At 44.0% G+C, this 22,467-nt stretch overlaps 1 protein-coding gene across 4 annotated transcripts; it reads right to left on the bottom strand.

Annotated features, from left to right (window-relative positions):
* Positions 1 to 550: 550 nt before the first annotated feature.
* rnf111 (ring finger protein 111) lies at positions 551 to 21,778 on the bottom strand. 4 transcript variants are annotated; one of them, XM_079282301.1, is made up of 16 exons: positions 21,707 to 21,778; positions 21,303 to 21,364; positions 17,944 to 18,903; positions 14,725 to 14,857; positions 10,233 to 10,387; positions 8,789 to 8,983; positions 8,164 to 8,552; positions 7,181 to 7,433; positions 5,450 to 5,813; positions 5,236 to 5,361; positions 4,959 to 5,076; positions 3,536 to 3,616; positions 2,778 to 2,873; positions 2,422 to 2,508; positions 1,894 to 1,997; positions 551 to 919 (listed from the first exon to the last, which is right to left on the bottom strand). In XM_079282301.1, the coding sequence occupies exons 3-16, from the start codon at positions 18,818 to 18,820 to the stop codon at positions 802 to 804; spliced, it is 3,096 nt and encodes a 1,031-aa protein (XP_079138427.1). In that variant the 5' UTR covers positions 18,821 to 18,903; positions 21,303 to 21,364; positions 21,707 to 21,778; the 3' UTR covers positions 551 to 801. The 4 variants fall into 4 exon arrangements, with proteins under 4 accessions (XP_079138427.1, XP_079138429.1, XP_079138430.1 ...); XM_079282303.1 differs by having other exon boundaries at positions 2,422 to 2,505; XM_079282304.1 differs by lacking the exon at positions 2,422 to 2,508.
* Positions 21,779 to 22,467: the final 689 nt, after the last annotated feature.

Genomic DNA, 22,467 nt, shown 5'->3' with positions numbered 1-22,467 from the left:
GTCCCAACAATCGCTCGGTTTAGAAAGAACAGTCAAGAGAGAGATGTGACATTCTTTTTCTTGCTCTCAAAAATACAGATGGTGATAACGGTGTTTGTGTCAAATGAAGGTGCTGGAGGGAGGTGTGTAATCGTAGCAAAGCATGTGCATATTCTGGGACGTGAGGTGAACATTGGAGTTTATTTCCACTCTAGAAATACTGGGTGTGCACTAATACAGCAGCTGATCTGTTAACATATTTCCCTAGGTAGGAATGTCTTGATTTACTTACAAAACATCTTTCACTAACAATCCACATCTTCAAACAAACTAATCAATACAATGATTGGTAAAATGAATCCTGCAATGTTTTTGTTTTCCTTTTTTACTGGAGGGTGACATTCTAGTAAAGCAAGGCATTAGGTTTACAGAAATGCATCTTTACTAGAGCAGCTATCCTCACCTGCGAGTTGTTAGGCTGTAAATAAGCCAACGTTATGTGCAAAGAAATGCATTGCAAGGAAACATGCAGAAAAACAAAACAAAAAAATGACACTTGAGGAAACAATCAAAAGCTACATGAAAGCTTTATAAATACAACAAAATCTTAAACCCTTGATGGAAAATTCTAGCTGTTGTAGTAATATGTGATAGCCGGCACTCTGGGCGCGATGCTTTTTTGTCAGGTGTTTTATTTCATTTTCTCGTAGTAGAGCTGCGCAGGTCATTCATGCCATCTTTGGTTGACTGCAGTACTGAAGAGAAAATTTATATGATCTCAAAATAAATTTTCAACAAAACGGGTGGTTAGAAAAAACCGCATCAACTCTCAGCAGACAGCTGCGCCTCAATGTCCACTCTGCAAATGGGGCACTTCTTATTGGTGAGGAGCCACTGATCCACACACAGCTGATGGAAAAGGTGCATACATGGTAGGCGTCTGGAGGGGAAACACAAGAGGCAAAACCAACAATGACTTGAGGCTACTAACAAATACTGCCTGTGGAGCCAGAGCTTGTTTATCTGTGCCATAGAGCTCCATTGTTGTCCAGAAACTGTTAGAAACATCTGTGAGCACCATCATTACAGCGGGTGGCATGTTTCTTCGTTATCATGACGATGACGGGCTTTGTCCTGCTGCTGTAAACGCTCATAGAGCACATCAATGGCGGAAAATAGTCCCCAATAAACACACTATTTGCTCATTTTGGAGCAACAAAATACCAAAGAAACAATATATTATTTGTTTCTTTATTAGGGACAAATGGGGTTGGGGCTTAATGCCACAGACCGGGTCAGGTAAACCAAAAGTACCGGTACTGAGAAGCAGATTCGGGTTTTGGGTCCTTTTTATGGGATTTGTAGTCTACAAAATATCTCCAACTTGATTCTTTTAAAAATCTATCTCAAGCCTGAGCCTCAAATATCTGAGTTCTTTGTACAAAACTTAAATGAGCATGTTTGTTCTTCAGAGACTGCTGCCCTCATCTTTTAACAACAAAACTGAAAAAAATAAAAAATTACTACAAATTTGTGTGTTTTACCTAAACCACCACTTAAGAATAAAAGTCATGATGTAGCATTTCAATGATTGAGTATACATTTCCAAACTATAACACAAGTGATGAATAATTCATTTAATTTAAAAAAGCAGATAAACACGTGACACTCATCACTTCCTTTCATACCAACAGAGGGCAGAAAAGAGTGCCAAGAGGCAGTTCCATGGGGCCGGTAATATTAAAGCACTCTAGGGTTTTTTGTTGATTACTACACCTTTGGGTCTAAAAGAATAACAATCTCCAGAGACGGTGGCAGAATGGAGCAACTACACCTGCCATCCCACATGTCCCGCCCCTGAAAGCGTAATTGAACACACTCAAAACACAAGCACCCAGGCGGGGAGCTACTCACCTGACGTCCTCCCCCTCCTCCAGTATTGACAGACAGATGGTGCATTTTTCTTCTGTGTCTTCATCTGCCCCCTCATCCTCGTCTTGCTTAATAAGCAGCTTTCTCTGTTTGTGAGAAACATTAGGAAACATGACTTTGGATACGAAGCGTCGATCGGTCACATATGGTTAACAATCCTATTACCGTAATCCACTCTCTGTTTAACACATTACACCGCTCAATTTAAACACTGTGGCGACATAACAAGTACATATTAGGTTAGAATAAAGATATGGTGCCGATAAAGAGGTAACTGTTTCGAACAAACATTTCAACAAAAATACAAATTCCTTTGGGGACAGAGAGAATGGTCATTTTGTCATGAAAACAAACACTTTCTATCTGTTGTCTCTGTGCTAAACAAATACAAATTATCCAAATCAAAGCTATTCTAGAGCCGAATTCCCTGGCCCCCAAGACTAACACTAACATCTACTGTACATGAGAGCAGAGACATGTTTCCAAATTGATTTGTTCATTATTTCTCACCGATTCTGGGGTTGCGAGCATATTTTTCCCAATAGATGCCCAAGCTTCAGGGGTTAACTCTTGGTCAATGTCTCTCTCCAACACCTTCTGTATTGGGTGGCAGGGTGTTAGATTGCTTGTTTAGATACATTTGGAAACCTCTATGGAAACTTTTCCTCAACAATGTCTTCACAGCTGCAATCTAAAACACACTACAGTATTTTTGCTTAAACATCAGACGTTTGCAATGAGCACAAAAGACCACTGCGCACTCTGTCCCAGAATAAACTGTAACAGACGAGCACAACTATATACAGTATCTGCAAAATCCAATACACCATATATACATAGCGACACACGCTCTCATTACGCCTCACCTTCTTGTACTTGTGTGGGTAAGTGCACCTCTCTATGGTTCCCTGAGAGGCTCCTCGGTTCACAGTCCCCAATCTTTCCTCTAAATGCAGCAGGTCCTGAATGGATGCAGTACAAACAAACCGCCATGAGAATGATGGACAGATGCGCATTTTGGCTCTTTTGGAGAATTCCTCTTACGGTGCACGAAACGGCAGCAGACTGGTTTCCTCATTGGTGCTTTTTTCTGACTAAAAGTTGGCTTTTCATTCAATCATTTTCCAGATTTAGGGGTTGAACCCTGTGAGTCAGTGAGTTAGACTTGTTTATAAAATGTTTAGAGTTCAGTGTCTTGCTCAGGGAAACATTCAACATGACATTAACTTCACCCAGTGATGGAGACCGTGACATGTGGTTGAGTGCTTTGAAAAAAAAAAACTAGTAAGTGGACATTGAGTTAAGAGTTTGTCAAGATGTTAAACGGTGTCTTTGAATGCACTTCCACTTTATCATTATATCCTGATTTTCCCTGTGACAGCTGAGGACTGTTTACTTTGAATACAAATAATCAAATGTGTCCTCTTATTACCGTTATGTGCTCTCTTTGTAACCGTATGAACATATTGAGCAGCCAATGAAGTGTTATAACGCAATTATAACATTAATATTGATGATGGCAGTGATGAATGAAATGGGAATTCAGTTATTTTAATCGTCCGAGTTGTGTCGGGACTGATTTCAAACACATTTAAAGGAATAAATAAATGAAGGCAGCCCTCACCTCATAGGTTCTTCCAAAGCCAGTCATTCTAGATGAGATGTACCGAATGTGCGGGTAGGTCACTTCAGATATGCCGGTGTGCTGTGAGGGACAACAGAAAAACATGCACAGCACATGTTCTCAGAATTATCTCAGCATGTCTCGCTCATAACTGAACGCTCTAAAATTTCTAAATCCTTCTTGACTCAGAGGGCTCATTTTTCATGTCAGAATTTCAGAGACTTATTTACTCTGAAGCTTCTGGTGAGGGTTCAATATATGCATTCCATTAGTGGCTGAGCCTTTTGACTTCCAGCTATGCTGTAGTATTGTATTTAAGTAACTGGCATTATCGCAGAGAATAACATTGAACCTGCATTTAATAGGGTTCACTTCACCACATCGTTATATCATCATCTTTTAAGTTGCTATGGTGAACTTGTTGGTAAAGAGTTTCTTATTTAAACATCCAGCAGTTATGGAGCAACATTAGCATTCATTTGGAGGCGTGTTTCTGGCCAACTGATGAATTTACTGTCCAATACTCTCCCTTTAACTCTTTAGGGAAGTGTATGACTCTCTATGATCACCAGCTAGTCGGGTCTGTCTGCCGTTTGGTGCCGAGCAGTTAGTGTACATTGACGCCAACGGTGAATCTGAGAGCTGCACGATGAGCTATAAAGCTCGATAAAGCCGAGGCGAGCTGCAGATTTGTAAACGAACTCTTTGTAGGTTAATTGTTATGAACACCTGATACATTGTTACAATAGAAATATGGATCATAGCCGCTTTAAGTTAAACTACCCTGTGTATGTGGTAGTGGCAGTGAAAAAATTGTATTTGAGTTTTAACAAGATTGTTTTTCTTTTAAAATGCATTAGAAGAGCCTATGAAAGTGTTCACACGGCAAATATGCAATGATGAAGGTCAGAGATGTATACAAACTAAAACTAGTGAACTCTGCCGAGACTGTTCATCAAAATTCAATTGCATATGCTTTTGGTTCCATATTTCTACGCCCTAATTTTGAGCATGCATGCTGTGATGAACTGCGGACGTGCTCAAAGCATTTGGAAAACAGCAAACTGACTTAAAATGTGCACTTGCATCGATGCTGCAGTGAAGAACCGATTGTGGAAGACAACCAACGTTGGTATATCGGAGGGTGACCAAGTAAAAAAGGCAATAACATCAGGAAACTGTCGACGACATTTGTACAGGATCTGTCTTGAGGCTTGTGGATTTGTTGAGTGTGCACTTGAAATGCCTGATGAGCTCCTATTAATTGCTACTGCATTATTCATGTGGTTGACCAAACCATCCTTGAAATAACTGATGTTATAAATAAGGGGGCCAACACCATTAATCTAAGCCAGACTTTATCTAAAAGAGATTCTGTCTCATTTATGCTAATGTATGCATTTGTGCTGAGGGTTTGTCTCACCAAGAAGGGGATGGGGAAGTGGTGCAGTCTGGGGGGAGGGTGGTAGTGGGGCAGGTGGGAGTGCAGGTGCCCGGAAGGGTACGGTGCCACAGTCACTCCAGCCTCGATGCCAAGCTCCCTGTTGACAAACGCATTCGTCATCGTTACGTCAAAACTTTGGTCGATCTAAACATAAAACCAAGGAACCATAGCGTCGCATTCAAAATGTGCAATATCTGATTAGCTGCCGTTGAACTAACACGAGCCATCTGCCAGACCTCGATCGCCCGATACTGACCATGCTGTTCTCTGCTCAGGCTGGCGAGGGTGGGAAGACATAGTTTGTGGCACATGGATGTGGTGTCCATGGCCGTAGTTGGGGTGCATTCTGTGGGGGTGTGGAGGCGGACGCTCGTGTGCTCGTCTGCAGGGACAGCAAAGTACAGGGTCACGATAATATGAATACTCAGGATGAGGGAAAAAAAACCCAGCTGGGTGATGGCGGTACTGACGTTGGGTGCTGCATCATCCTGCGCCTCTGGACCTCCATCCTCTGCAGTATCTCGTGCTGATGGAGTCTCTGCACCGAGGTCCCCAGCGCCGGCATATGGTGCGGCAGGGTCTGGTGGTCCGTAGGCAGGTGCTGGGCCAGTGGGGCATTTGAACTAGAGAGGTGGTGGGTAGACAGAGGTGGGGGAGGGGCAGGGGGCACGGCGTGGCCTGCAGGGTGGGATGGCAGTGGCGGATGAAAGGTGACAGTGTGGGGGATAACGTATTCGCCTTGTGGAGGGGGCTGAGGTGTAAGTTGGGGGTTCCCATGGGAATGAGGACAGGCGGAGGAGGGCTGATGATGCAGTGAGCGTGCTAGAGAGCCATCTGGGTTTAAGGAAAGAAAAAAAAAACATTTTTAAACACAAAAGGATAAGATACTTATAAGATATTTTTGTTATTGTAAACAAATCCCATGGAAAGACCAAATCCAACAACACTGCACGAGTCTCTCTGTCAATACTTTTCCAGCCTGTCTGTGACACTCAAGACCCAAGTCCATTCAGTCTCACTGAAGGCACGAATGTATACTTTCAGTATAAAAATGCATTTGTGAGTATTCACGGCAGCAGGAAGGTGCATACGCCGTTGACTCGAAACACTCAGCATGGGCGACATTCATTGTGATCAACAAACATGTCAGCCCGTCCCAACAATGTGGCTCATTGATGTGTTTTTAACAATCGTCGGATCCCCAGCGCCCTCTTTTTGTTTTTGGCCAAGCGTGATGTTTTCAATGGCGCTCTACAGCACGGAGGACTAAGCTACATCAGGCGACACAAATACACGCCAAAAGGATCAATTTACTTTTTGGTGATTGTCATTTTGTGGGATATTTTTACCATTAATGTAGAACGTCAACAAGCTTATCCCTTATACATCTCGGCTCATCGTGGTAAAGCTGATGCCTTTGTAGCATCTTATGCTGTTGTTGTAGACGCAAACCTTCTCTGTTCTCTGGCAAAGACAGAAGTTCACGACTGTGAGTCATCCACTTAATGAATATTCATTTGTTCTGTTGTTGTAGCTCTTCTTGGTGCAGACTTCCTTGCTCCTTGTCCAAGCAGCAGTACAATGCGAGCACAAGCACCAGCAGCAACTAACTGTCTTACTACTTCCCCACCAGAGAGCCTCGTCACACAGCTTCACTCTCCACACCGGGCTGAGTAGAACGATCAATTAACTACTTCTGCCTGGTGCAGTTCCCACAGCACTTGGCACATTAACCACCAGGCTCTGTTAATTACAATTGGCATTAGGTTTTAGAAGTGCAGCTGTCTTCCAATTTCCACAAGCACTATGGCACTGGCACTGTAAATAAGTGGATTCTTCAAATGCAGTAGCACACATGAAAGTCCAACTGAAATTTAATTGCATTTGTCTGCGACAGCACATCTTATATCGCTGGTATACATTTCTCCCTTTCTTTTTATTTCATTTCATGATTGCTCCCCTAGTTTTGCATTAATTCAATGGAATACCCCTTTAAGTAGACCGAGACCGTATTTCTAAACAGCCAATCAAATGTTTCATAAAGCATCACATTGAGCCACATACATTATTTTTGACCAGAAAAAGGGATGACTAAATCTGATAAAGTCTGATTTTGGACTTTAAATATTCCGCTCTGAAACATCGAGCCCGTTAAAACACGCGTGTCCTGTTTTCTGTCCTGCATACGCTAATAGACTCACAGGAGGGGTGCATGTAATGTCTGCAGGGCTGGGGCTGCGTTTGTGGCTGGGGCTGAGCCACCATGGAGGCGCTGAACGATTCCACCACAGCTGGCTGGCTGGGCCCAGGGGTGGCCTGGGACACGAAAGCAGGAGGCCGTGAGGTGGAGCCCGGGCAGCACGGGTCAAAGGCTGAGGTGCTGCCATGGAAACTAGGCCCGTTGTTTCCACCGCTCCGGACACCGCTGTTGCTCAGGTCCACCGGCAGTGTTTGCTGTGGAGGAGATGTTATAGAAAGAAGAGGGATGAACTTCTCCTGTGGAATGCTGAGTGAGTCACGCTCTAGTCGTGTACGGTATCGTGTACGGTGAAGGCGTCTTTTCTGTGCTGCCTTTTCCTCTCAAAGTAAAAAATAAATATTAATATAGGTGAAACCTTTGTGTGTTGTGTTGCCCTCAGTCTCCTGCTAAATGCTCTTTCATTAGCGACAAGTTATTAACTAATTGAGGAGAGGATGATGCATCGTTTTAAGTCGAAAGACCATTTTAGACACTTTAATACTTAAAACATGACCGTCTGACCTCAATCAAACATTATTCATACTTTTAATGAGACACAACGAACTCGTTCAATCACTACTCGTCATAGATTCATTTTGTGTTGTGCTTTGTACACTACTTCTTAATCTTCTTTAATATTTGCTTCAAAAGCTAAATAAATTCAACCCAGAGTGCTGAGACAACAAGGCTGACCTGCAGACAGATTTTTAGATTATGTTTTGGGGGGAGAGAGAGAGAGGCGGTTATGACGGTTAGGAATCAATGTGGGACATTGAGCTGATATGGTATACACCCTTTTTGACCGATATTATGACATTCAGCAACACCCTGAGGGATATTCTCTTCATCAGGACGTGCCTGTTCAAGCTCACGTCACACAATGTTAGCTGTTTAGAGGCTGCTGACCACAGCATGTTGTTACTGAATGCGGCATCATGGGCATACCTGGTCATGGTAGTGGGCTGTGTTGCTGCTACTACTACTGTTGCTGCTGCTGCTGACCCCAGCACAGGACGCGGGCAGAGCACTGGGTCGCTCCACGGGGCAGCTCGGCTCTTGAAAAGGCAGGGTGCCCGGGGGCTGTGGAGCTGGGTGATGGACGTGGTGGATGAAGTGGTGAGCGTTGCTGTGGCCGTGACCGTGGCCGTGCTGAGGGCCACCGGTCTGCTGAGAGGACGACACCTGCAAGCAGCTTGAATGGGAGTGGCTCAGCGACAGGTGACCAGGGGACGGCCCTCCACACGGGGAGTGCTGCTGGCAGCAGGATGGCAGTCTGGGCATGGCCGTGCCGGCGCTTTCTCCCGCTGTGCCTGACAAACCTGGTCTGCTGTCGTCTGATGAGAGTAAAAGGTAAAAGGAGGAAACAGCAGGTTAGAAGAAGAAAAATAAAGATGGCCTATGGCGACATGCAGCTACACAATATAGACCACTTCACGCTTTGATGTACAAACATTACGGATAATAAACAGCTGAAAGGAAGTCATTTTGGACCCCAACTGCCTCAGAGCAAAAATAGCTGAAATGAAATGGTCTCCAGCAGCTAGTTTCAATATGCCATGTCCTCTCTTACCCTCTGCGGCTGTGCGAGCAGAGACGCTTGGCCTCTGCGTGTGCATACTTTCAGGTATTGAGCCTGGGCAGCTAGTGGAAGGGCCTGGGGCATCATGGAGCTCTGAGGTCGAGGCATGATGGGAAGATGATGAAGAGGATGACCTGATTGTTTGAGGGTGAATGCTGCCTGAGGTTGTTGGCACAACTGTGAGATCTGTGGAGGAAAAAAGTTTGATTTAGAAAAGGAGGATTCATGTGCATTAATTGTACTACAGGTATTACCTCACCAGAGTCAATGCATTTAAAAAGGAGTCATACAAGAGCACACAACTCGAGAGGGGTCTGTATCCGATTTTGTGCGTTTTGTTTTCCAAATCCTCCAACTATTCATGTAATTTATTCATTTATTTAACTTAATAAAGGTTAACAAAGCCTTATTGATGCAATAGAACACCATGCAGATGTACCAATTGATATTTGTAGATTAAAAAGGCATGATTTTCACAATTCACGAGACAACCTCAAATCCAACTCGACACTTGGAATAAAAACCCTCCACAGCGTGAACTGTAGCATGTGTGTACTTGTAGAGAAGAGCAGGAGAACAGCAAGCCTCATTCCAGTGTGTGCCCTACATCTGCTTTTCATATTCACAAATGAATTTCCCCTCTTTCTCCTACGAAATGCAAATCCTCTAAATACTCACTGCTCCACCATTTACTGTGTCGTGTGCTGATAAAGAAAGTCACACAAATGCCTTCGGATACAAAGTAAACCCCTTTTATATATTATATTCTTATCGCCGAGTGGTTAACTTATGAACATGAGAGTTAATAGTTATCAAGTTATCAAGATCAAAAATATAAGTTTTGCCAACTGTCATTGTTAGCAGTTTTGTTAAACTATCGTTGATGATTTATCCATCTCTGGCAAATATTTAGATAGATCAATGGATACTTTATTTATTGCTCATGTCACAGCAGCAGCAAGCGAACGACACCACCACTGAAAGTAGTGTACAGATCAAATACACAAGCACCATCATAAGAGGAAGAACTAATAACGTATGCCCATTAAACATGTGCATGCGTAATGTGCTGTGATGTTATGAGTTCTATCTACAGTGTACAGATGTATTGCACTTTTCCAGAGTGTGTATTTGTGAGTTCATATTGCGACACAAAGTGGTGATGAATTAAAAAGAGAAACCTGAAGAAACTTTGTGGCTTTAAAGTTGTTGCAGTGCTTTTCTTCACCGTGTCATGAATTTGACTGTATGAATTCAAAGCTATTATCACAGATCACTTGAGAAGTCTAGGGCCGCCACATATTTGCAGCAGAAGACACGGCAACAAATAAAACGGCGTCACTGCTAGCAGATGACTTGAAACGATGCGTAGCTCTCATTTCATCAAACACAGTTAAAAAGTGGATGAAGGATTTCCCCCTATTTCTATTCTTACCATCCTCATCGACAGTGAGATCTACCACCTCCCCAGCATTCTGACGCAGCGGTTGGATGACGGTGGAGAGTCGGTGACGTCCACGTGGCTCCTGGAGACGATTCTGGGAGCAGCTATTCGCCCAAATCCTGCCAAGACCGGCCACTGAGCGTGACCTGTGGACATACAGACATAAAAAACAACAACTATGACAGCCAACTGCAGTAGAAGAACCAGGAATATTCAAGTATTTCTCAGACTCTCAAGCTCATTTCCAGGACAGCGGTGTGCTTTGACAAAAGCCCGCCGGTGCAAAGGTAAGCAAAGAAGCAACAGCGGGCAATTCTGACAAAAGCATTTGGCTCCTGTCGTAATACCCAGTGAGCACATTAGTGAAGGAAATAAAACCTTTCTTCATGGACATCTTGATATATCAGGAAAAGCATTGATGCAATTACTTCCATTGACAACGTCTCCAATCTAATTGGGTATGTTGGTATAATTCTAGTGTCCTAGCTCTGGCACACATGTAGGTGGAATTATTTACATCCATGTTATAAATGTCAGAAACTACAGATAGCGTGTGTCTGGACTGCCATCATGAAGCTCTGTCTCCACTTCCATCTAAATATCAGCATTGTTAGTTTTCCCTGTATCTCTGGAATGCTCTGTACCTCTCCTGCCTTGGTCCTTTCCTTTTTTCTTGTCCTTTTAATTTTCTCTCTCAAAGGCTCCCATCACTCTACCCCTTGCTCTCTGAGACGAGAGTGAGAGCCCAGGGAATAGCTGCATTTCCCCCCACAGTGCCGTAAAGCCAGGTGATCAGAGGGAGGAGGGATGAGCCTGAGGGACAAGGGACTATTTGTGAGTGCCGTAAAGCCGGATACCATGGAGCTCTGTGGCTTGGGGAGTTCACTGTTGTTCCCCGAGAGCGTTGCACAGGAGCAGAGGGACAACGCTGTACACCGAGTGCCAAAAGCACTGCCTTGTTAACCACAGCCTTCATCAGAGCTACGGAGCTTCTGGTTTGTCAATCTAATACATAGACTAGCTCGGTGACTCTTGATTAAGCCATAGAAACATAACAAATGATCAAGTAATTCAATAAATTGTTATTGCCTGTGTTTACACATACAGGTCAGGTGAATTGGAAACTTTAAACTGGCTCTTGGTGTCAATATATAAATAGTGTTACGCGTCTCTCTTTGCGTTTCTCTGGCCTCCCCCCACTGGATACAGGCTACATACCACCGTACAGGAAGAAGTGGGTACAAGGACTAGATGGAACTATGCACTTGATAAAGTTTGCAATTCAAAAAAAACGAATTGTATCAAGACTTTTGGCGCTGCCTTGATGAAGCCAAGTATTAGCAAAACTGACAGACGTTGTTTTTATGATTTTCTATCTGAAAAGTATCTCAAAAACTTATTATGGAACAAACACGTTTGGTGTGTTGTTGCTGGTGACTTTAATATTATACTGTGTAAAAAGTGTAAATCATGCATTTATGTAATGTTATGGATTGGTTCAATTCTTGATCTATTCCTCTTTATGCTGAAAGAGTTTGGCTTTGATGACATTTCTCTGACGTGTTGAACACAGGAAATGCCTCTCACTGCTGTTCGTGATAAGGGGGATTCCCATCAGCTTATACTCTGCTTCCAATGCAATTTCCTGCGAGACATGCGCCGCACAATGCAAGTGGAATAGAGAATGAGGAAGCTTATTAACTTTCATATTTCACAACTCGCTAAAGCAACCTCGTCTCCACACACACACACACACACACGGTATGCAGAGAGGGGCACGTGTTGGTGGTTAATTGGCCCGGCTCCTCAGCTCTGGGTTGATCCCAGGGAGCAGGACGAGCCACTAGGGAGGGCTTCCTAATTAAGTAGACCTGGGATTATTTTGTAAATATCTGTTTACCACCACGATCTCCTGAGGGTAGGGGGGCTGAAGCCAGGAGGAAAACAATACATTGTAAACATGAACACTATGGGAATGGGTAGCTTGGTTGTGCCAAACCAAGGTGATGTGAGCCACAGGCCCCAGGGAGCAGAGGAGGGCAAACTACTGGTGTGGGAGGTAGAAGGAATAACACTGTGTACTGGTGGTAAACTATTTGGGATTTAAACTTCGCACTGATTAACAGATCAAGTTTGTGTTCACAATTAAGGGTACGAGGGCTTTACTTTCTAACTCTCGGCACCAATAGAGTGCCGAGAGATCTTTATCAGTGTAGGTCTGCTTGAGGCGACCAACGCAATTGAGCAGCTGTTTTATCGTCGGACAGCATACACTCAGTTACTAACGGAGTCTAACACAACAGTCCTACCTCCATAAAAGTTAAAATGTTCAGTTTTTGTTGAAGCTCAGCGTTATGATAGTGTTGGAGGATGTAGTTCGTGGTGGTGTTGAACTGTATCGTATGACCGTAAAGTTGAACTTCTGAGAAAGTTTCAACAAAAACTGATTCTTCTAATTCTCATGAAGGTCGGTGAACATCATACTTGACTAAACAAGTTGCATCGGGGGGGAACCAATCCACCAAACAACTAAAATAATTGAATTATCATCAAAATACTACAACAAAAGCCAGAGCCATGACACAGAACGTGTGAGTATTTGTGCATGTGTGCACATGTATTGTTCCTATATTGACAAACACACATTCACAAATCGGACCACAGGCGGCGTCAACAAAGCTTTCATTGCTCATTCTGTTGGCCTTTGGTTCCCCGCCCTCCTGCTCGCTGCTGCCCATCCCCCCCTTCAGGGAAGCTCATCCCTGCATTCTCTAGGGATCCAAGACATCTTTGACAGTCGGGAAAACAGGAAGATTAGACAAGCCGTAGCATTCCAAGCTCGGCGCAATCACCTCTGGCCAGGGAACTATTTTTCTAAATATTACTAATACATTAACATGAAGTAGAGTGGAAGGAAAGAGACAGATAGAGGTTAACACAGAGGCAGAGGTTTGTGAATTGAGCTGCATAATTACCTACATGAGAAATTAGGGGAGAGTTGAGACAGGAAGTCATTTTATGAGAATTGGGAAATAAGATTGAGTGAAATGTGGTGGGCTGCAGAGAACGGCAGTGGGAGATATCTAATGTATCGCTCTCACCCTGTAAATATCTAGCAGTTCTCTGAGAAACAGTGCGTGGTGTTTCAATTCTTACATTGTCCACTTATTAATCCTTCTTTAAGCTTTATTCACTATCCATTTGAAACAAGTCCACACCAGCTGGGGAGGTCTAAGTGACGAAATGGCAGCCATGATGTGGGTTAGGTTATACGGTCTGTTCTGGTATAGAATGTGTTTGAAGTTACTCACCGATAGTGATTGATGAACGTCGTGCTCTGTGCTGATCTTGTGGTCATAGATATCCCAGTGAGCAAGTAGCTCGTCAGACAGTTTCCTCTTCAAGCTCTCATGTCGTGGAATTAATTATGCACGCATCTCTGCCATTACCGGTGAAAAACCTCATACCACTGTGTGTGTGTGTGTGTGTGTGTGTGTCTACCTAATTCCCATTAAAAGGAGCTAGAAGAGCATCTGAAAACACTTTATGTATTCTATCCCAAAAATTATACAAACCAAATTAGTTTCACTTCCTGTGGCACTTAGTGTCAATTAACAAGTAACAAACTCATCCTGGTAACATTGTTTTAATATGAAATATAACTAAAGGACCCTTCAACCTGCTCAAAGTGACATTTTTTGCTCCTACCTCTCAAGCTGCTCCCTGGCTAATTTATTTACAGAAGCAGTTCGCTTTATTTGTGGCGTTTCTAGAAAGAATGAAATAACATGGCCACCGAGCGTGATGTGGTTACGTTGCTGTATAAACAAAAAGGTATGCAACCTACTCTCTCTGGGCAATGTAAGCTGTGGGATTCATGAGCAGAGCACCGGAGTACACTGCAACACACCCACTCAGCGCTTTCATCCTGAGAACCATAAGCTCCTTTCACACATGCACTGCAACCCTGAACTTATCGAGACATTACCCAGTGGAGCTGCATGCGAGAACGCAAATGTCCGAATCAGTCGGACCACGTATTGAACGTTCTTTCCACTGCCAGCTCCCGAGTTCAAAGTCAGTGTAATGTCGGTGTGAATAGAGCCGGTCATTGTCTGGAGAATTCAGGGTGAACGAGTGGGCGAGTTGATGACGGAACAATACAAACATCTAAGAGGGATGAAGAGGGGTCATTTAAATGGATGTCTGAGAAGAAAACGCCAAAATCGCCAAAAAGATTCATAGAACGGCAAGAGAAGTTACAAACCGGCCAGTGTTTTTGCATCATGTCCTGCCACCCCTCACCTCAACCAAACGGAGTATTTCCAGTAGGTGAGAACACATCTGGCAGGGACCATCTCCTGTTGTTTGCATTGTGTGTGAAAGGGAAACTCTGGACCTGATTCTCCGGATTCATAGCCCTTTGCCTTACGGGGCAGTTGAGCTGATAAATGAACAGAAGCACATTTATGAAGGGTCCTACCTGAAACCGTCTCCGACTGTGACGATCTCCACCTCACTGTCTGTCGAGGTGACGTTGATCTCCTCGCTTGCAGGTACAACAGGCGCTGGAGCTGGAGTGGCCTCAATCACCACAACATCCTCATCCAGGGCACCTGAGCACACGAGATGAATTTAGTACAGAACAGACACGCAACATACAAAGAAAGCATCCAACTACAATTAAAACAGAAAATACAAACTCGATCAAAAACTACTACGACTACTCTTCATTGGATTATGACACTTTACTTCTATTAATGTGGAATTAAACCATATCACATCATCAAATAAACGAACAAACAACAAGTATAGACATTTAAGTCTGTGCATGCGGCCGTCTACTCTCATACAGCAGAGACATGTACTCTCAGTGCTCTCTCTTTATCAATGGCAGAGTCTAAATCAAAGAATGTGGTTTAAGTGGCCAGCCAGCATTTCTCCACTTTCATCATGCTAACAGCAGCATCTTCAGGCTCAACAGTTTAACAGGAGAAATGTAGGTCATCAGTGCTCAACTCTATTTGCACTGGGATTGGCTTTTTTTCCCCCTTCACCACTCCCAAATCTGCGCTGTGATTGGTTCACTGTGCACTAGATCTCACTTTATCTCTGCCTGGGCGAAATACCATGAGAGCCCCCTCAGGTGTGTTCACTGTGTGTAGACGGTCGCAATAGGAGATCAGAATGAAGAGATATGAGGGTAGTCATCTTCTCAGTGGTAATAATTATAGTTTTGACATTTTAGTTTGAAATTATTACAATTTTCATCGAACGAGCACTCAGTGAAAACGTATATATACATCTCGACACGAATGTTGACTTCATGAAGACCTCTCCAGAGGTCCCGCATGTCTATTCATGCCACCCACATCGCACACAAGGAGCCGAGTGCATCAAAGGCGCTGCTCAAAGCAAGCTAAAGCAAAGTAAACAAATCAAATGCATCAGTCTCCTCAGCCTTCGCAATGGAGCCGCTGCCAAGACCATTGCAGGACAACGGGGGCGTTGCCTCACCAAATAGATGTTGTGTTGCATTATTCCCTCATAGACATAGATTCCCCCCCCCCCAGATCATACACAGCATATAGTAGCAGACAATACAGGTTTATTTACAGCTTACAGTCTCATGCCTGTTCCTAATTATTGTCACAATTTCTCCTCTATGACTCTGAAAACTTCAATGTAAATCTCCAACCGATGTTTTATGAGGGACGGTAGATGTCATCTACAGTATGTATACATGCGTGTGTGCGGCTAACAAAGTAACTCGATTCTATGCTGCAGAAGAGTATACTTTGTTTTCGTGCACATCAGTAAGTGCCTTGCCATAATTCCCCAGTGGGACTTCTATTCCAATCGTCTCCTGAGAACTGCTGCTTAGCACCCTCTGCAAGACTCAGGTGAAGCCTTCACAAGGCTACGCATACAACAACACCTTACTGACAGCATGCAGAGAATTGTAAGCAACGTGTGCAGTGTTTGGTGAGGTAGGGAAAAAAAGATACGTACTCCTACTAGACCTAAGATGACCATCTGTCAAACTCTGGAACAGAAATATCAGACGTCCATGAAACAACTCTCTGAAGTCCAACCAGCGACTTGATCAGTTTTCGGCAACAGGACAAGCAACATGCTAGAGACTGAAGAATCGTACGTTGTAACTGCTATTGGTGAAGCCAATCATTTAGTGTGACAAATCAGATTTGTGCAGTAGGATTTAAACTGCTACTTCACACAACTGCTGCAACACTGAACATCTAGAAGGCTTCTTCCCCTGCCGCCATGCGTTCCCCTGCTGTAAACAAATGCCTTGTTTTCCCTGCGAGACCTGCTGTTTCTATGCAAAGCCTGTCACCAAACAGTGCCTGAGTTTTCTCCCACCTGCCTCCCACCAACAACTAACTTTCCATTCTCCCCGAGGGCCACAGCAGCAGAAACACTGCTGAGGCTAAATGGCTACATGAGGAAAACAGTGAAGCGGGGTGAAAGTGGGGCTTTTTAAGGGATATCCCGACTTCTGTTTGTCTGTTCTGCACACTGGGCTGAGAATGAGAGCAGAACGCGATGGTTTAGATTTAGGAGCTGTGTAAACTCGTTGCTCCAACAGGTAACAGAGGGCGGCCGTTTCCATTACAGACTGCCAGGTGTGGGGCCATGAAAAGCAGAGGGGAGTAGCTATTCCTTTATCAGCTGAGCCATTACAAAGACATGCAGACTAACGTCTGATGTATGTTGCTACATTCATCATGTTTATGGGAAACTGAAGTCAAAAGCTAGAATACGATTTCTTATATAGAGTATTTTTTTTACATAGACTTGGGACGATAGGTTGCCATGAGAAAGGCAAGAACTATTTGTGGGCATGTTGTCCCTCCAGGAAGCAAGGTGACTTCCCTTTGGTTGAGAGCCAGAATGAAATGACCTGGCACACAATGAGAACCTGTAGACTCTTGATGAAGCTTCAGTAAACACACATTGGGTGAGATTGCTTACCATTATCACCCTTCTGCTATAGCCAATTCATTTCTGATTGTTCAGTGAAGGGAACTGGACGTCTCGGGGTTTAAAAAGTTTGATAAATGACAATACATGTGTGTTATAGTATTTGAATTATGACGCCAACAACCATTTTTGTTATGACAAAGTCCAGCTGCTATCGCAAGTTGCACAACACGTGTCGACCTCTTCTCCGGCGCAAGTCGTTTCTATTTTGTTCTGTTCTGCTCTTCCGTGCATATTAATTCACATTGCATCAATGTTCTTCAGTTAAAATGATAATTCATGCTGGATTGGGATTTTTTTTTCTGCAACTTTAGAGATCCTGAAGACATAATTTATACCATTACAACTGTTACCATTCTGCCTGTTGATATTAAACCCACGTTATCGAATATAGACAGTTAAAAGGGGACCTGATATGATGTAGAAGCCTTGTAACGTTTCTGATATTGACTGGTAATCAATAAAATTGATATATTAATACATTTAACGAAATCCAACACTACAAACACATTGCATAGTCTGGCCGAGGGTAGTCCACAGCTAACCCTCACGCTGCGACCACAGTATTATGCTACGGACGCCTCAACTATTCTAACCATACGATACCATACCCCATGTCGTAAAAGAAGATATGTTGGATAGAATACAGAGATTAAAATGCAACACAAAGAAACGAGTGCACTAGAGTCGTGGTTACCTGCGGCTACAGTAGCACTGTTGGGCTGGCTGCTGGTGCTGCTGACGTCGACATAGAGCTCGTCTTCTGCTTCAGTAGAAGTGGGGGAGGAAGAGTCACTACTCAGCTCCTCGCTAGAACTACTGGTGCTATGGAGAAGAGCATACTTCCTACGTGCAATCACTTCCCGTTTCTTCCGCTGCAGCAGTAGTCGCTCCTTTTGCTTCTGAGTCCGCTGACCCCCTCCCGGAGCCGTTTTCACAAAGCGCTTCCTATGTAGGGGCCGCCGGCTGCTGAGACACGGCCGCTTCAGCAGCACTGGCTCAGCTTCAGACCGCACCCACTTATGAGAGCGATTCCCCCGAGTTCGGCCCAGAACAGGGTGCAGGCCAACTCCGGCGGCTCCTCCCGTTGTCAGGGCAGGAGCCTTGTGTTGGCCCCCCGTCGCCCCGGCTTCCCCCTCCTCCTCTGAGCTGAGAGTGTCCGAGTCCCCGAATCGCAGGCTAGAGGAAGGGGAGGAAGCACAGTCACTAAAAGAGGACTCGTGATTATGTTCATCCTCACTGGGGTGCTGTAAAAGTTCTACCCTGGGACGCTGAGGGGCCAGTGAACTCTCACTGATGTGGCCGTCCTTCAGCGAGCAGTCCGACGGCCCTGCCTGTTGACCTTTTCTTTTTCTGCGCCCAGGGAGGGTCCGTTCCAAGTCTCTGTGTGTTTCTGTGTCCCTCAGGGGCCGATGCCTGGACTCACACAGGGTCTCAAATTCGCTGCCTGCCTTTCCAATCACCTCCATGTTGTTTGGGAAGCTCTTGGCAGCCTCCATGGGCTCTGGGTTCACCAGTGGCTCCTTCAGGTGCTCCTGTATGCTGGGGGCCTCTGACTGCACCTCACTCTTCATGGTGGCAGGTCCGTCCTCAAAGAGCAAACAGCAAGTGCACTCGCATCCGTTCCTAAGCGCCTATCCGCTGCATGTCACAAAACCTGAAGAATAAGGAAGAAAGGAGACGATTACGTGATCATGATGCAGCTTATGTGATAATGGTAGTTCTCCTTACGCTGACTTCACTGAATTGTTCAACATCAGCCCTTTAGAAAACAATTTACACTCAATCTAAAGGTTTATTACAGATTATTTTCTCGTGTTTCAATGATCAATCCACAGCACACAGACCTAAACATTAATATGCCCATGACAGTACTTCAAGGTTTTCAATCCGGGGCAAAACATTCTGTCACCGACAGTCATTTGTTTGTTAGTACAAATGAAGACAGCGTGACCCCGTGGTTGCTGATTAAAGATGTAGTGTGGCCGAGTCAATACTGATGCGTTTGCCTTCTTGTTGATTTCACACAACCCATCAATCATACAGAACTGAAACTGTGATCTCAAGAGAGGATATCCACCATCTTGTGTTTCTTGACTCATGACTTTGGGACATTGCAGTCTGTATTTGTGTGTGATTGGGCCAACAAATAGGTCCCAAGAGAAACAGACTCTTATGTGGCGATGGAGGAGTTTTCACAGCGGTGTAAGGTCTCCCAGAGCAACGCCATATTCCAGCATTGCTGAAATGTAGACTACTTCCTCAATACAACACAAAGTTTGTGTCTTTGGTAAGACGCCATGTGTATTTTGCACATGGCTTACCACACCCTCCGTCAGACAAAAGTCAGCTGCCAATAAACATGTAGGCTGTTTTTAAGACGATGAACACATTTTGTATATTACTGATTTTAAGAAAACTGATGGTTTATAGGTATATACTCTGTCTGTTTGACATACATTGACATAAAGTAGACTCTAGTAAGATGACTTTTTTGCAATATATCACGTACCCAATTATCACGAGCAAGAGATTGTGACAATGCCACATGGTAGGAACCAGTTCAAGTGTTTTAATGGAGTGAAATAGGAAAGTTCTTTTTTCCTGTTCTGTACACAGTTCCCAGTTCAATACACCAAGGATTTGTAATAGTTCAGTCTTTATGAAGCTAATGCTAATCAATTCATGCTTTGCCCCAATGCAGCAGATCAGATGTGTATTTTTCAGCAATCACACACACACACACAGTGTTCACATGGTTGCAAACAATAAAAATGATTTAAAAACATTTAAAAGCAGAAACACTACATTTGATTGCTCCGACATGGAATGACCGACGTGTTTAGGGATATATCGCGATTGCAGATCGTCTCATCCACATGCTGAGACAACACTATTGACAACATTGAGATTTAAATGGTCTGTCAACATCAAAATCAAACTTGCTATAAACAAAGCCTGAAAAACATGATACAAATAAACACCCAACTACTGCATTGAGCCATTTAAAGGCATTGTATTCCACTGTAGGACAGTTGAGAGCAAAGTCAAGACTCACATAGACTTTTTAAGAAAACACAGCTACAAAGACTTCTTTAGTGTTCCCATCTCTCTGTCAGAGTCGCAGGAAAAAATGTAACAACAACATTCCTGGTTTGCTGCAGGGCATTTGTACTGGCCTGCATTAGGTTGTACAGTTCATTATGTTCCTGCGTGGTGCGATGAATTCGATATTCTGTTATAGACTGAAGCTGTACCCAAGCAATGCATTTTCATCATTCATTCACAACTCATTTCATGATAACAATGTAGCTGGACCTGAAGCGGCAACTCCTGTGAAATGTGGCTGATGAGGGCGATGATTCTTTAAAATAAGCCACAAACGCTCTTTGTGCTTTTATAAACAAAAGTGAGAGTCCGTCAGATGCCACAGAGAAAGCTGCGCAATGACATGCATGAATTCAGGGGCCTCAGAGGACAGCCATGAAGAGGAGCAAAAAAAATCCCCCTGCACCAAGGCTGGATAACGCAAATGTCTAATAAAGAAGCCCATATCACACTAATAATACACACTGCTGATGCTATCAGGTGCACCAACCGCAGCTACTTGTAGCAGAACATGTATGGTGCACCAGAAATGGAAACAGTAAACCAAATTGAAGATGTACGACTGAGACAGGACTGCTGAGCTGCTGCTAACGATACTAACGAACTACCAACCACTCCGACCAGGCAAGCAAAAAACACAGAGCTTCATAGATGTATATATCCTGACAGTCTCGAGCCTGAACCGGAGGCGAAGCATAGTTTCTACAACGCTTAACAATTACAATAAGCTCGGCTGCTGCTGTCTGTGCCACAGATGCTGCTGGAGTGACTGGGGCCACACAGACCCGTGCTAACGGAGAAAGCACTGACATATGAATGTATAACGTCAGTGACTTATGTTTGGATTAGTACGATGACGAATCGAGGGGAAACAGAGTGGACAGCTAGCCGCCTAGCCTGACACACACACAGTTAATCCAGACAGAAGACAACAAAGACAACACGTACCTGGGTCTTAGTCCTTTTTCAAACTGTGTCACCGTCCTTTCTGTAACATTTGAGGTTAAATGCTGTGGGGGAAATAATGACAAGACGTTGAAAACGAGCATTCATCGAAATGCTGGTCCTAAATGCAACTAGGCAGGCCTACAAAGACATCGCGATCCGAGGACGTTAGTGGCTCGGATTGTGAAACTGACAACACAGTCCCGAGCTGAGCTGAGAAGCAAAACTCGAAGGCAATGGGCCCTGGATGGCTACGAGCTAAGCTAACGCGAAGGCTAGTCCCACTTCACTCAGCGAATACCCGATTAAACTGAGCCATTTTCACCCGCAAAGGAATCCTGTGGAATCTTAAAAGGTGGTACGATCTCTCGGTTGTGTTTTTGTTTGACAAGATAGAAATGTCTCACTATTCGCCCTCGACGAAGTTGCCATTCCTGCCTCTCGATGGATCCACTCTTGTTTACCCAGCAGGTCGTCTGTTCGCTGGCTTCGGATCCAAAGAGTAGTTGTCCTGACTGCCGCACGGGGGCGCCAGATCGCGGACAATCTTCAACTACTTTACGACAGTTTAACTTAATCCCTTTTACTTTTTGAAGAGGTAGATTAAAAAAAAAAGACTTATGTTGAGAGGACACGTGTCGACAAAAGAGCACGATAAGCTCTGTGTATTTATACACCCATGTACAGGTGATAGTAGAAATTCATCCATCATTGTTTTGCATATATCGCTTTACTAAATCCCAAATCCTCTTTTCCAAATACTGGCGCGCCCACTAGCGGATGTGTCTGACGTGTGGAGCCAACACTCGAGCCAGCGAAATACAAGAACATCAAGAATGTCTAATTACAAAAAATAGTTTTATCCATACTAATAATTGAAAGGCACAATCTCTAATTAAATATGCCTGACAAATGAAACATTACATTTATTAAGATTTCAATCGTCAACTTCAGCTGAACTGCTTCAAGTTCAACATTTAGAGATAATAAAAGACAGAGAACGAGTCTTTATTGGCCAGGGTGCAGCCTGAACAGAAGCAACTAATCCCACCAAGGGTTGGTTATGTGTAAAACACACACCCCTTCCAGACTGCAAGGTATGAGAGTGATGGCGACCAATTAACCACTGGATGGTTCAAATCCCTTCACTCACTCACTCACATACACT

This window comes from Melanostigma gelatinosum (genome assembly GCF_949748355.1).
Source record: "Melanostigma gelatinosum genome assembly, chromosome: 2".
Lineage (NCBI taxonomy): Eukaryota > Metazoa > Chordata > Actinopteri > Perciformes > Zoarcidae > Melanostigma > Melanostigma gelatinosum.
This window is presented reverse-complemented; position numbering and strand designations above follow the sequence as displayed.